Genomic DNA, 14,017 nt, shown 5'->3' with positions numbered 1-14,017 from the left:
TCACCTATGTTTTTGGATCCTCCTTAATAATAATTTTATAAATATAAAGGCAATATAAATTTATTATTATTCAAATCATTTGTTTATTTCCATACTTTGTACAATACAAATCTTATACTAAAACGAAACTTGTGTTATTTATGCTTTGTGTACTATTTCACTCTATTTTATTAAGTAATTTTGGGGGAAACGTACAAAAAATGAGGAAGATACTTAAATTTATATATAAGTATACGCATATGTGTACTTTCGGAACGTAAATATATGCGTGTTTAAGAAGATATATCATATCGCGTAAATGTCAATATAAATAATATAATCGTTATGTTGAATAGTCACTTTTTGTTATATAAATGCAACGGTGCAATTAATTTTGCTACTGAACATATTTTGTTCAGGAAAATTGCATGGGCATATATCTCGGAGGGAAAAAAAGGAAAGAGTGTTCAAATGTGATTGCGACAAGGAGTTTGGCGTGATTGCGAAAGTAGGTGACCTCTGACAGAAATTGAAATCAATAAAGTGCAGTGGAGTTCGTGGTATACACAGAACGAAAGTAGCTCTTCTTTGCAGCTTTGAGGTTATGTCGCTCGAGTCGGAGGAGGCAGAGCGTCGAATGTTCTATTTTCGTTTCGACGAAAAGTGTTTATTCTTGCCAGTCGTAGGCGCGCGTTACACATTATAATGCATCTAAATGCGAGGAGAAGTCACGAAAGTGCCGTGAAATAGTACAAACATGGACAGAAGAAACTCTGATGGATCATTCACAAGTGAAGAACTCGTTTTATATCAAAGGCAATTAACAAAATTAGAGAACAGAAACGTGATAAATGCCTTGTGCCAAAGACTATTTATTCGTGAGTACGATTTTCATGAACTTATTTTTATATATCAATTTATTCTTCCTACAATTCTATCATTTTTCTGCGCCTTAGCGTAATACGGTTGAAAAATTATTAGATAGTCGCATTAAATATTCATGTTATCACTGTAAAAATAAACAAATACATTTTAATATTAAATGTAAAATTATTTTATGAATTTTATATCGTTGAGAATCTAAGATTCATGAAATATGTATCCCGTTTAACCTCTCGTTTAGAGGTTGAAAGAGCCTCTTACATGTAATAATTTTTTGATAATGCATTCAGTCTATTACAAAGAGTAATTCTTATCTTTTTTGAAATAGTGTGCTTTAATTCAGTATGTGAAACGCAACTATGGAACAATTACGTGGAGATATCAACGGTTTTGGAGAAGGTTAAACAGTTGGAGGAAATGAAGACGGAGTCGCCGAAACGGTCCCAGGGGATTGGACGATTCATAAATTGGCTCAAACAGAATGGCGCGAACGTATACGGAGCAAGCGTGGCTGAATTTCCGGGATACGACCTAGGCTTAAAAGCGGAACGTAATTTCCTTGAGAACGAGTTGATTTTAAGGATACCTAGGGAACTTATTTTCAGTATTCATAATGCGGCTCCAGAGCTGGTCGCTCTTCAAAACGATCCTCTATTACAACTTATGCCACAAGTAGCACTTGCGATTGCCCTACTCATTGAAAAACACAAAGAATATTCGAAATGGAAACCTTACTTGGATATTCTTCCTACTACCTATACAACCGTGCTATACATGACTGCTGCAGATATGAATGAACTTAAAGGCAGCCCTACATTAGGTAAATGTCGATGAAATTTATTAGAAACGTATCTATTTTGATTTCTTTTACTATCTTAATTTTGTAATTTTTAACTTTTTGCTAATTGAAGAATATACAACAACAAGATAGTAGCTCTAACAAAAAATAAATAATATTAAATTCTATTTTTGTATCGGAAGAGAAAGAAAGATATTATATTTAAAAGTGTAAATATTTGTTACTACAAGTAGTATTAGTTGACTATGAATTTGTGGCAGAAAGTTCCAAAAACTGATTTTATTGTAATTAATTTGGAGTTGGTTTTGTTACTTTACTTAAATTACCGAAAAACGAAGTAGCGTCCTTATTATAGCAATCCTTTCATTTTCTATCGAAATTTGACTTTACTAAGTTTTAATATAAATTTTGTTGCAGAGGCCGCTTTGAAACAATGCAGAAATATTGCAAGACAGTATGCCTACTTTAATAAGTTATTTCAAAAGAACAATAATGCTGTATCTGCTATACTCAGGGATGTTTTTACTTATGAAAAATACTGGTAAGTAATAAAACAACGATTTTAATATTTTCGTGTTTTATATAAAATGTAATTTATTTCGCCTATGAGTTGTTTATATAAATAAATATGTTTTACTCTTTATATACGTAAGTTTGAAGGATAAGCTTACAAGCTTACTAGAAATTTACTAAGTTTTCCGATATTAAAAGAAGTTCCAAAATAAGATCTTATGTAATATAAAGTTACGCGAACTTATATCTTTTATGTTGCGTTAGATTTTATCGGTTATTGGAATAATTATCAAAAGCTCTATACAATCGTATGTACAATCGCCCACATCTACAAAATCAGTGTACAAATCAGATAAAAAAACATTACATTAGAAAATATTACACTAATGCTTAATTCTGTGCAGTAGTTTGTGCTTTTCATATTGAGTATCTAAATTTAAAGTATACAATCGATTTTTAATGTATGTATGCTTTAACTTAACATAAATGTGAGAATACTGTTATTATTTTTTTCTTTTTCTGTATTTTTCTAAAGACTATTACAAATACACTTAGGTCAATTTATTTCATATAATCAGGTATGGTCTCCCAGCTGTCGTTAGCATCTAACGAGTCATTATCGATGTCACTCTTGGGATCCATCTCTCCCGTAGGTTCTTGGTTTTCGTTTTTCTCTGGCCTTCTCGCCGTTGATGTGGCTACCACGTTGACCATCACGGTGCTTAAGCTGCTCGAATTTGATAGTTTCCTGGCTGCCATTACTGGACCCTGAAACACCGCTCTAGAAAACGTGTTGCTGTACCTATATTTCTGTTTCTGTCGGATCCTGCATACGATAAATATCGCTAGGAAAACTACAAGAGTTACACCAAGAATTGCGCCACTAGCTATTATGCTCGGTTTCACCTTCGAAAGAGTCTTTCCTTTCTCGCTTTTGTTCTCATCTTCACCGAGAATGTTGCTAGTTTTGCTGTACACGGTTTGAACGTTGATAGAACTTGGTTCCTGCTTTACTATCTCCTTAACGAAGCCAGATTCTACGATGTTTGAAGTATCGTTGACGCGTATCGTTTCCGCGTCGTTGTTGATGAACATCACGCCAACGTCGCTCTCCTGTACGAGCAACTTTCTTTTGTCTTCATTACCAGAAAACTCTCGTTGAATATCCTTCATGAATGGGAAAGAATCGAAGGTTGTCAACAGATCAACAATCTGCACTGTATGATGTCTCTCCTTGTCTTCGTTCTCGTTGTTCATCTTTGAAGCATCAACAAGCTTTGCATCTTCGCTGTCAGTCTTTAGTTCTACATTAGGCATCGATCGTTCGGTCGTGAACTCTTCAGGATGAACGAGATCCATTGAATTTGACAATGAATCGATGCTTTTTGAGTTTTCAGTCGATCCTGACAAATAATTACCGACTTCTCTATCGTAGTTGTCATGATTTACTATCGCTCTTCCTTCGTGGAGATCCTCTTTAGGCGACAAAGAATTTGTTGCTTTCAAATTATCCGTATCTTTGATTCGATATTCATCGTTAGGTTTGTGAGCTCTGATTCGCGACACTTGAGCCAAATGGACTTTGCTAGATCCTCTCTGTCTCAACGCAATCAGTTCCTCCAAACTCATGTTTCTCGATTTAAGAAGACGCTCCAGTCTCTTCCCTGCTGACCCAGAAGCAAACAATTCAAAGATCTCGGCCCGGGCTTCTGGCTCCACTTCCGACACGATATCATCGTAACTCTTCTTCTCTGTTGCATTTCTATCCTGATGATTTTTCAGACTATTATTATCATCGTTCTTCGCGGCTGGATTCTTTGAAAGACTTTGACGCGAATTCTCCAACGTGGAATTGATATCACGAGACATTGCATCCAACGCAGACTCTAATTCCTGCATTATGGTCCTATCGTTCTCATCAGTGAAATTACTAATCTGAGTGCTCTGTTCCAGGTCGTAGTATATCACTGGCGTGTCACTCTGGTATTCCTTCTCGGAAGAAGTGTTATAGTCCTCTTCAAAATGGTCCATGGCCTCGCGTTGGTCCTCATCATTGGGTATTCCGCTTCTATTAATATTAGTCGAATCACCAAGAAGTTGCTCTTGGTTTCCAGTATTCATGGACAAATTGTTCGTCGATTTTGAACGTTCCGTAGGGCTGAGTATTTTCTCGATGCTCAACGTGGATCCTCTATCCTCCAGGTGACTCTTGGAAGTTTCGAGTTCGGTAGGGCCGCTGACATTCTCGTCTTTCATCATCAGCCAGACGGGAGACACGCCGCTCCGTCCTTTCTTGTAATCGGTGAAATCGGAGAATTCCATGATTTCGTCCTCGTCTAAACTCTCGGCTCTGATTTCACCACTGCCCGATGATTTCACAGTGGCGTCGTCGGCTTGCAAGAGCTCCATGGAATTCGTCGCAACCGGCAACGGCATCGATGTTGTAATCTTAACTCGCGGCGGATCGACATTAGCGAGAAACGATTTTCCAGCCGTTGCGTTTCCTACTTCTGAATACGTTTCGCCGTTGTTTACTTTGTCCGAGGATGCTCTCGCGTTTGTCCGATACTTTGGCGATTCTATGGTCGTCGGAATCATAGAAATTACCAGTTCTTCGTCCTTCTGAGAATTCTTCGTTTTTACAGGTTCCGTAGCGAGCGTCCATTGCGGTTTCCCGGTGGTGGAAAGTTTGACGAATGAGTTGGTCATCATCTTCGCAGACTCCTCGTAGTCCTCGCTCTCGTCGACGTCTCTCATCTTCAGAGCGTTGATCACGTCAGCTTTGCCCTTCAACAGATCATCGAGAGTCAGATTCCTCTGCTGTAGAATCTCGGACAAGCTCAGACCTTCCTCTTGTTGCATCTTCAACAGCGACTTCAATTCCATGGCGTTCTGTGAGAGAGCAACGCCCTTGCTAGCTACCTCCGCGGCATTTTCTTCACCGTTTACTCTCGACCAAGCTCCAGAATTGTTTTCTGTTCTCCCTTCGTGCAACATTTCGTTTTCGACCAAAGCGAATTCGTAGTTTTGCGGTGGCCTCCTTTTCCTCGGTCGAGGCTTTAGGTACTCTTCGTCGTTGAATTCGTGCTCGTAGTCGTTCGGTCGTGCTTGAAATATCTCTCGATATCTCGCTGACGTTATCTCCTTGTCTTCTTCCAAGCCTCTGTCTAGGTCTTCCTTCCTCGTTTCCTTGAACGTAGCCACGTTTTCGCCAGTCCATGGTCGATTTCTCTTCCGTGGTAGGATCTCTTCTCGTTCACGGTATCCGCGCCTGCTTTCCGTTAGTTCACGGTCTTCGTAGTCACTGTACGGTAAACGAGGACTGTTCCTGGAACGAAGAAAAGTCCCTCGCCTGTTGTTCTGACGATATTTCGCTGCACGACGATCGTAGTCGTCTTCCTCTTCGCTGTTGTCGATTTTGTCGCGGGAGAAGCGGGAAAATTGGGAAAATGGAAGCAACGGAACCGTGTCACCGTCTCGCCATTTCGGCTCCAAGGCCTCGCCGTTGTTCCGCCACTTGCCCACCAGCTCGGCCCCCAAGTTTTCGTCCCTGGCTTCCGGTCGGCCTCGTGTTTCCTTCTAAAAATAATCGACCGTTGATAAACGCTTTAGTGAATTATTTGAGTTGGCGAGAGTCTGAAATAACAGGCTCTTTGAGCGGTTTCTTCTTCCACCAGCGAAACTTAAAAAAAAAAAAAGAAAATGCATTTTTATATACGAAACTGAATTTTATTCTGAATTTTAACTGAAATTTTCAACTGAAAGTCGATACTTTTTTCGTCGCTCAAAGTCATCCGAAGCAATTCCGAAATTGCCAAGTGTAGTTTTTCATCTTCTATAGAATGTAATAGAAAGAAAATACATACTTTCCTACTAAAAAGTATTGGTAACTTTGAGAAAGCTAAAAAAGACGGAACGATCTTTCAAAAGATGCTTTAAACATATTTCCCGTTGTCAAAAACAAAGGAGATACTTAGTTAGCGTTGTTTGGCTGTTCCAGCCTCTATATATTCAATTGACTATATAGTCAAATTACGTTCTCCGGATTCATTCTTTATCCAATCGTACTTTCCTATTGTCGGTAAATTTCTAAAGCTTGAGAGACACGCGAAACAATCCCTCTGTTGATAAGAGCGATCTTCTCGTTTCAGTTTCTCGCTAAAGATTTTGCAACCAGTCTTGTTTGTTTGCTAGAAGGACTCGAACGAACGACTCGATCTCGATCGATATCGTTAGGTCATAGATGAGCGCTAAACTACGGACGTTACTTTTTTATTCTGCGTACGAATGCAATGCACATTATGGGGAAATCTGCAGAACGCGCATGATATGCAAAAATATACGAAATATCTAATAAATGTACGCATATATATATAATACACAAACATATAAAAGTACGATAGACCATGACGATTTTCTCGACGATTCAGGTTCTATTACTCTATTTGTATTCATGAAAATATATATCCACATATCTGGATTTAAGTTTAGTTTTATTCTGTATTCTACTGGATTCAAGCAATCGATGTTATGTTATATAAAATAGGGAGTATCGCAACAAAATACTCCGATATCGAGCGATTCAAATTTCAAGATTTAACGAGATCATACGATGAGAAAGGACACTGACTCTGACAAAGTATAGCCATCTATGACCCAACGATATCTGTTAATGAGCCTAACTCAACAATACCAGCTGAAGGTTAAACGGAAGTGCAGACTTTTGAATATGGATAAGTGCGATAATTGAATAATTATTTTCATATGTAAATAATTTTTACGGAGAATCCGATAGTCATAATCACTAATCGCTCAATTAAGGTCGATAAGGTAAAGAAGCAAAGTAGCGTAAGAAATAGCCGAGATCAATTCGTTTCTCGAAATTTAGAAAATTCAGGCTAGCAATTTCGCGCTTAACTTTCCTGCTCTTTTTACGTCATTTTCTAGTCATTTCGCGTTTTTCTATTATCAAAAATTTATCGGGAATCTTTTTATCGCTAGAAAGTTTCTTAAGCCTTTACGCAGACAAAACGAAAAAACAGCCGATTGGCACGCGTAGTAATTTCACGTAATTTCTATTTTATGCGTTGAGATTTTCCCCAGATACGAGAAATGTCCGTTCGTTGAAACGAGAATGAGATTGAAGTGCAACATTTCGGCAAGGCTTCGCTCACGCGCTGTAATTTGAAACGCGAGATAAAACGTGGTAGATGAAGAGAGTTGCGAGACTTTTGCGAGATGGAGGCCAACAATTCGAACGTCTTCGTATCGACCGAAGATATGCAACCGCTTTCTCTTTACCTACGACCTTGATCGATCCTGAGCCAACCGCGTTGTAACTATAACCCTGAAACTCTGCTTCGAATAGCGACGCAAAAGTACACGAATTTTCCATTTTCCTCTATTTCCTTGCAAACGAACGATAGAATGCAACTGATCGACGAAAGGAAATACGCGCGCATCAGCTCTATTCGTTCCAAAAAGTAGTACAAAGTGATATATTTAAAAAGAACGCACCAACTCTTTGGAACACTTTAATAATTCTCAGTTTCGTACCGTAATATCCTCTTCTCGTAAAGAGAAAATCAATGAAATTCGGTTGTAGGAGTCGTAGAAAAATTAAGTCACTTCAGAAGAGGAACAACAAATTTTAGAACATTACGTCGCCGTTCGATGTAGAAACGGTTCGCTGGTTTTCTCTCGGTTTGCAAACAAGCAAATTCTGCTCTCGCGCCCGAGGAACGACACTGACCATTATTTCGCGTGGATTTTCACTCGTAACGTCGTAACGTTTACTACGCGCATCGTCCTTCTGCGTCGCGTGAATCTCGTTACTTTCAGACGTGACTTTATCGCTCTTATTAAATAACATTAAAAAGGAGAAAAAGTGGAACAGAGATTTCCGTTACCTTGTTCGCGATATATTCTTTCCGTCGCACGCTTTTCGACCTCGACTATCCACAAGCAAAACAAAATATCTATCTGTAACGCGTCACGGCGATGTTTCGACCTAGCTTAGCTTCCATCAAATCGATCGTGAAAGTTTCATCGCTCAATTTGATCGCAGCAATTAATTAATTCGCTGATGGCGATCGCTTAGCGATTTCTCCTCCTTTTTCCCCTTTGATCTTTCTTCTCAGATCTACGAGACAGCGTAACGTTGCGCGTTCATAAACGAATGAAACAAGCATACAGCCTAAGCCTCTCGTATGTGAACTAATAGCAATAAATAAAAGCAAAATAGCATTGCGGTAATAGGATAGCTACTTTTTTGCTATTAAATTTCATTCTTCGAATAGAGGCCAAGGAAATTGTTAGTTCGTTTTAGCATCTAAAGACCGCATATTTTTTCAGCTGCTAGACTGTATAAATTTTCGACGTGAAAGCTATCTACGTACTCGTTATTTTCATTTGATGTTTATGTCTCTCGATACATGCGAGACAGACGTAAAAGATAACAGTTATTTGTGAAATTTTTACGAAGAAAGTCATTGATAAAAAGGTTTGATTTTCTTAGTTTTCATTTTTGTTTAAACAGAAAACAGTAATGGTCGCTAAGTTTTGAAGAAATTTTTCAAAAATTGAACGATCAACAGGTATCGATCTTCGAATATTCTAGTACTAGCTACGAATAGCTATTGCGAGTGATCACAATGTTCTTACCAGTTACCGATAACCATTATCGAAGAGAGAATCTTTCTTGATTGTCGATAACTTCATATTTGAGGATAATTCCTCGAGAGAAATTTTTCCCGTCAGCGATGACCATTGTTCACGACGGAATTGTTCGTGGTCATAACCATTATTTGTGACGTATTTTTTTGTCTTTCTCAACAATAACCGTTATCCGTGACGGAACGAATAATGGTCAATATCGGTGACCAAGAAAATTTTCGTGGATAATGGTTACCGACGATCAAAAAATGATTCTCTCGCATACATATAGTGGTAAGAAATTCTTGCATTTATAATGGTTATCGGTAACAAAAAAAAAAAATCTCATCGATGACACTTATCGGTAAGCAAAAATATTTTACTCGTTTATAAGTGCTATTTCATTGTATCCAAAATCGGTTAAAATAATTTAACAATTCTCATACCGCAATATTTTTTTCCATTTGGGTCACAACTGCTACGATCCCCGAATCATAGCAATTGTAACAGGAAAAAACATCCGTTACTGGCAAACGTTCTGTTCGGACGACAGAATACTCGGAGAATAGAACGTCGAGGCATTAGGATATTTGGTTACGAAAGATTCTTCGAAAGAAGTATCAGTCAACGAAGAGCTAATTGAGAAAATACGACGAATGTTCGAAGATCGTTTAACCGAGCGTATTATGCGAAAAGTAAATAAATAAGTAAAGCGTTTGCAAAGTTTCGAAGTTTCCGTGCGCGGTGCCAGCTTTCTCTTTCTCTGGTTGTCGTGTGCTACTGTGCGCGGCCAGTTCTCTTTCTTTTTTCTTCCTTTTCTTGTTTTGCCGGCCTCGACGTGCGTTTTGACATTTGCCATCGTCGGATACCGCCAAGGAAACAACGAGAAACTCGTTGTGAGTCTCGTCGTTAACCTACTGCCTTGCGATTTCTTTGGTTGTTATCTAAGTTCGTTGCCGTAACACCTTGTCGGATGACACGAAGTTGGAATACGTACGCGATCAGCGGCGATTTTCAACCTGTCTCCTCTCGTGACACGCGTAAACCGATTATTAAAATTTCCCTAGCACAGCAAGAAATAGATTCGGTCGACACGTGGCTGTCGTTGTTTCTATTTGACGATCCGATGGGAAAGAGGGCAGTGCGAACAAGTGTCCGTAAAATTAGCATCGTCGGTGGTTGGATTTTTGCAACGAGATCAAAACAATGAAAACGATTGGAAAGATTGTTAGTTACGAACGTTCAGTGGATCACGACGAATCGATCGCGGCTTCTTTCTCTTCGTCTCCTTCTCCCTTTTTTTCTTTTCACCGAATTACGAAACGAGTAACAAGGTTCGAATTAATAGGACGTTTCGAGATTGTCGTTCATGCCGTTTCGCGAAAATTGTTGGATATTAGCGTTCGATGCTTTCACACACAAACTCGATGTTGACGCGTGGCGAGTATTTAACGACGTGTCTTGTACCACTGCGGAACAAAATAACACTGTTTATTGCGAGTATTCGTACGCAGCCTTATCTTCCAACGAGACGTTCTCCTATCAGGTTTCACGTTCCACTTTCGTGTCGAATTTTTCTATTCGTACGAAAGTGCTGCCAAACGGTACGAAATTTAACAGACTCGGACTCGATCAATCGGTCACGTAGCGTCGAAAGAGTCGATTATTCGAACATTTCCGACTCGAGAAAGACTCGTTGATGTCAAAAGCATCTGAGGATTATATTAGGATAAAAATAAACGAGAAGGCCAGTACGCAAATAACGGGATAATTACCAGAATCTTTGAACGAGAATCCTTAGAATCCTTGGAATGTTTGCAGCCTATCGAAAAGCTAGAAATTTCACGAACTCGTTAAAATATTGCCAAAACTCTGTACAATGATTGTGAAAAAATGAAACAACTACCAAGCGAACTGCTAGATCAATTATTTTGTTCGATTAGGCTTACGCGTGGAGACGAGCGTACGACGATGAAAGAGAAATTAAACGAATTCTAGAGGGTCGTTCGACATAGTTGGACCGAATCATCTCTGTGCAGATATTTGACTATCTTCTCGAACGGTGGTTAAAATTGTGTATAGCAATTACTCAATCCAAGAGTATTTCTTTCATTGAGAAACACGGGCAAGGATTTCTGATAAGAACAAGTGGCAAATGTTGCTTTTACATTTGTTACTTTCTTCTAATAATTCTCATATACCGTGGCAGGAAAATATGTAACGCTTGATGTCGTTGATTGCGTAATAGAAATATGACGTCGAGTTTGTACGTAAATGAGAAAATTCAAAATTTCGACAAAATTATTTCACAATACTAATTAGCGATGTAATGGATTCGTGTAAAATACATATAGCGGCTATTAAAGGTTTCCCACTACCTGGGTAATTTTATTATCGTATTTATTTCATCATAGTACAGAGACGAATAACGTTAACAACGATAGGCTTCTGCGCCTTTTCGGCAATTATCGGTCGTACGCGTTACTCGATCGCATTCTATGTATCTTGTAGAAAATCATAATCCCTTAGGATACGATATATACAATAGGGCAATAGAAAAAATGCAATCACCGAACGCGTCAACGCGCGTTAGACACGAACCCGAACCGAAGAACATTTACCAATCGTCGGCAGCGTATGTAACTGAAATTTCTCTTTCGTTTCTTACCCGATGGCTCTGATCATCGTCTCGGGTTACGAGCTCGGCGTTCGTTCGAACGCGCTCGGCTCCGGCGAGCCTATCGCGAGGGAAATCGAACGTGAAAAGCATCAACAAGAGCAGATAGAATGTTTTCCACATCGTTGCAGTGCGATCGAAACACGAACAGCTCCTGGTCGTTGAAGCACCAGTTCTCTCTTAGCTCGTCCACGATATCGTGGCCGCTCGGCTCCTCCGTTTTTGCCGCCTCCTCCTCCTGCGCAAACAGGTGCACGAAAATCGCCGCTATACACAGGAAAACGAAAATCGCGTTCTTCCTGTTGCACAGGCTGAATATATCCTCAGGGTTCATGCAGAATCGCTAGGAAGTCCTGCCACGCTTCTAATTACCGGCTCGCGGTTTCTTCCGTCGCGGTTAATTCGCTTTTGTTCTCGCGAGTCTTCGTCTCCCTCTACAGATTCTCCGATCTTTCTCTTCGAACCTTATCTTCGTACGTTATTTTCAAACGTTGAATGAGAAACGACGGAACGCAGCCTCGCAGCCTGTCGTCCAAACGTTCCACCAACTTTCTATTCCACTTGGAAATACGTTTCTTTCTCCTCGCCACGATTTTCGTTGTTTTAAAGCGGCTCGTACAGTAGTCGCGAATAGTCGGAGTTTCCTACGAGTTTGAATTTTTGGTCGAGGACTGTGCATTTGCAAGTGTGTTTACCTCTTTGTCCTCCCGTTTTATCACGATCTTGCTTCTTCTAATGTGAAATACGATATTTGGAAATATGCTTCTCTCTCTCTCTCTCTCTCTCTTTCTTTCTTCGACGGTTTTTTTACCACGGTTTTGCTCGTTTTAAAGTAGACCACACGGACGAACAAACGAATAAAGTCGTGTCTGAAAATCTGTCCCTTCCTTTTCCACCTATTTTTACCAGGATATTGATCGTTTCGACGCAAAACCACACGAGTGCCAGATCTTTCAGCGATTAGTCTTCGTTCGAGCGGCTATCGAATCTGAGAATATGTTTCCCTCTTCTTCGTATATTTTTGCCCGCGATTTCGCTCGTTTCAACCTGAATGCACATGCGTTAACGGACTCCTCGCGGATTTTCGTCAAACGTTTCCGTGCAACGGTACACGGTATCTCGCGCACGTTGTTAAAATCACTTTTAGGTGGATTTAGTCTCGTGTTGCGTATCCTTCTCCTCTTTCGTTTTCCTTCTACTCTGCGGTCGGATCCTTACGGCCGAGCGTTTCGTTACTTTCGAAGCGGCACGCTCCTCCACGCTCGGCAAATCGTTCTCGCGGACTGACGCCGGTTTTCTCCGTGCTCGGTCCTAAGTAAGTCGGTGAAACTCGAGAACAGTCTTCTACTAAAACGCTCGCCGGGAACGCTCTCCTGTTCCCCGGCCAGCGATCGGCCACGACGATGATGAATTTCATCGCGACGATCGCTGACCCACGTTACCGGAGGCAACAACTCGTCCCTTCCCCGCGTACCAAGCAACGCAAGAAGCGTTAGGCGCGTGGAAAAAGTAGCTGCGGTTCGTTCCTTCGTAATAACAAGGAATCGAATTTGTCGCGGCGATCGACTGACGCTACGCGTGAGATTCGTTTCGGTTTCGGTTTCGGAAGCTTCATCCTCGCACACGCTGCTTCTTCTCCATTTACACGACGCTGAACAGGCGTCGCGAGAAGCGAAAAATTTCTGCTCTCTTCCACTTTACATAGAAATCAGTCACTTTACTTAAGAAACTGCTACGTAGAAGTCACAATGTTGCAAATGTAGCGACAAGACACGTTCGCAGCGTATGCGGAGAGAAGCTGCTGTTAGCGAAAGGACAGCGCTAAGATGGGCGCAAACGGTTCACGGAAGGAAACGAATCGTCGCGACGGCGAGTCGCATTTAGGACATGCGTCTGTCATCGAGAGAGATTAGCGATTAGACACGAGTATACGCGCGCAAACTGGCGAAAAAGCTGGTTGGCTAGTGGAATCAGAAATGGCAAACAATGGCAGGAATTATTTTCTAGAGTAAAATTACGTTTTAACACTTTGCGAACTCGCGCCTTACGTCCTTCGTGCGGTATCCCATAGAACTGTCAACTACTGTTAGATAAAACAGTAAAAAAGGCAACGAGTGCTGTAAACGAAACGTTGCGAATGTGTTTTTGTGTTACTCGAATAGTACGAAACTGTTGTCGATATGTTAGATATTATACCGTTCGGTCGGTAAGTTCCTTCCGATTTTTGAGGAATTTCACGAAACGATAGTTGCCAACCCAATATATAACGTTTTATTAAGTAGAAAATTTATTAGAACGGAATAACTATTTTATGTATAACATAATAACTTGAAATATCAACGAACATTCTCTTGTATTAGATCGTCCGAAAAGTTTCTTTCGTTTTATAAGGAAATAATGGATGCACATTTTCCGTTTTATATTATTTTATCGAATTACGTATGATCCATTTTGTTCTACCAAAAGTAAAGATCACAACGTTCGACAGATTAGGTTTCATGTTTGTATAAAAA

The 14,017-nt window shown here is 40.1% G+C and overlaps 2 protein-coding genes across 2 annotated transcripts in view; one reads left to right on the top strand and one right to left on the bottom strand.

Moving 5' to 3' along the window:
• The first annotated feature begins 398 nt into the window (after positions 1–398).
• The window catches only part of LOC117209632 (actin-histidine N-methyltransferase), a 25,101-nt gene continuing 11,482 nt past the window's right edge, over positions 399–14,017 (top strand). Inside the window, exons 1-3 of the mRNA XM_033451872.1 lie at positions 399–857; positions 1,190–1,681; positions 2,078–2,201. Of these exons, the coding sequence (XP_033307763.1) occupies positions 737–857; positions 1,190–1,681; positions 2,078–2,201 (737 nt within the window). The 5' untranslated portion in view covers positions 399–736. The remainder of the gene's footprint in view (positions 858–1,189; positions 1,682–2,077; positions 2,202–14,017) is intronic.
• Positions 2,237–12,885, bottom strand: LOC117209629. The gene is made up of 2 exons (XM_033451870.1): positions 11,496–12,885; positions 2,237–5,752 (listed from the first exon to the last, which is right to left on the bottom strand). Exons 1-2 carry the CDS (start codon positions 11,625–11,627, stop codon positions 2,735–2,737), a joined length of 3,150 nt encoding a protein of 1,049 aa, XP_033307761.1. The 5' UTR covers positions 11,628–12,885; the 3' UTR covers positions 2,237–2,734.

This window comes from Bombus bifarius, unplaced genomic scaffold (genome assembly GCF_011952205.1).
Source record: "Bombus bifarius isolate JDL3187 unplaced genomic scaffold, Bbif_JDL3187 scf7180000008178, whole genome shotgun sequence".
Lineage (NCBI taxonomy): Eukaryota > Metazoa > Arthropoda > Insecta > Hymenoptera > Apidae > Bombus > Bombus bifarius.
Note: the sequence above shows the minus strand (reverse complement) of the source record. Positions and strands in the feature narration are given on the sequence as shown.

Coding starts and splice junctions, on each gene's coding strand:
- LOC117209629 (XM_033451870.1), bottom strand. CDS start 11,627: ATGTGGAAAACATTCTATCTGCTCTTGTTGATGCTTTTCACGTTCGAT. Junction 5,753..11,495: donor ACGATGATCAGAGCCATCGG/GTAAGAAACGAA, acceptor GATTATTTTTAG/AAGGAAACACGAGGCCGACC.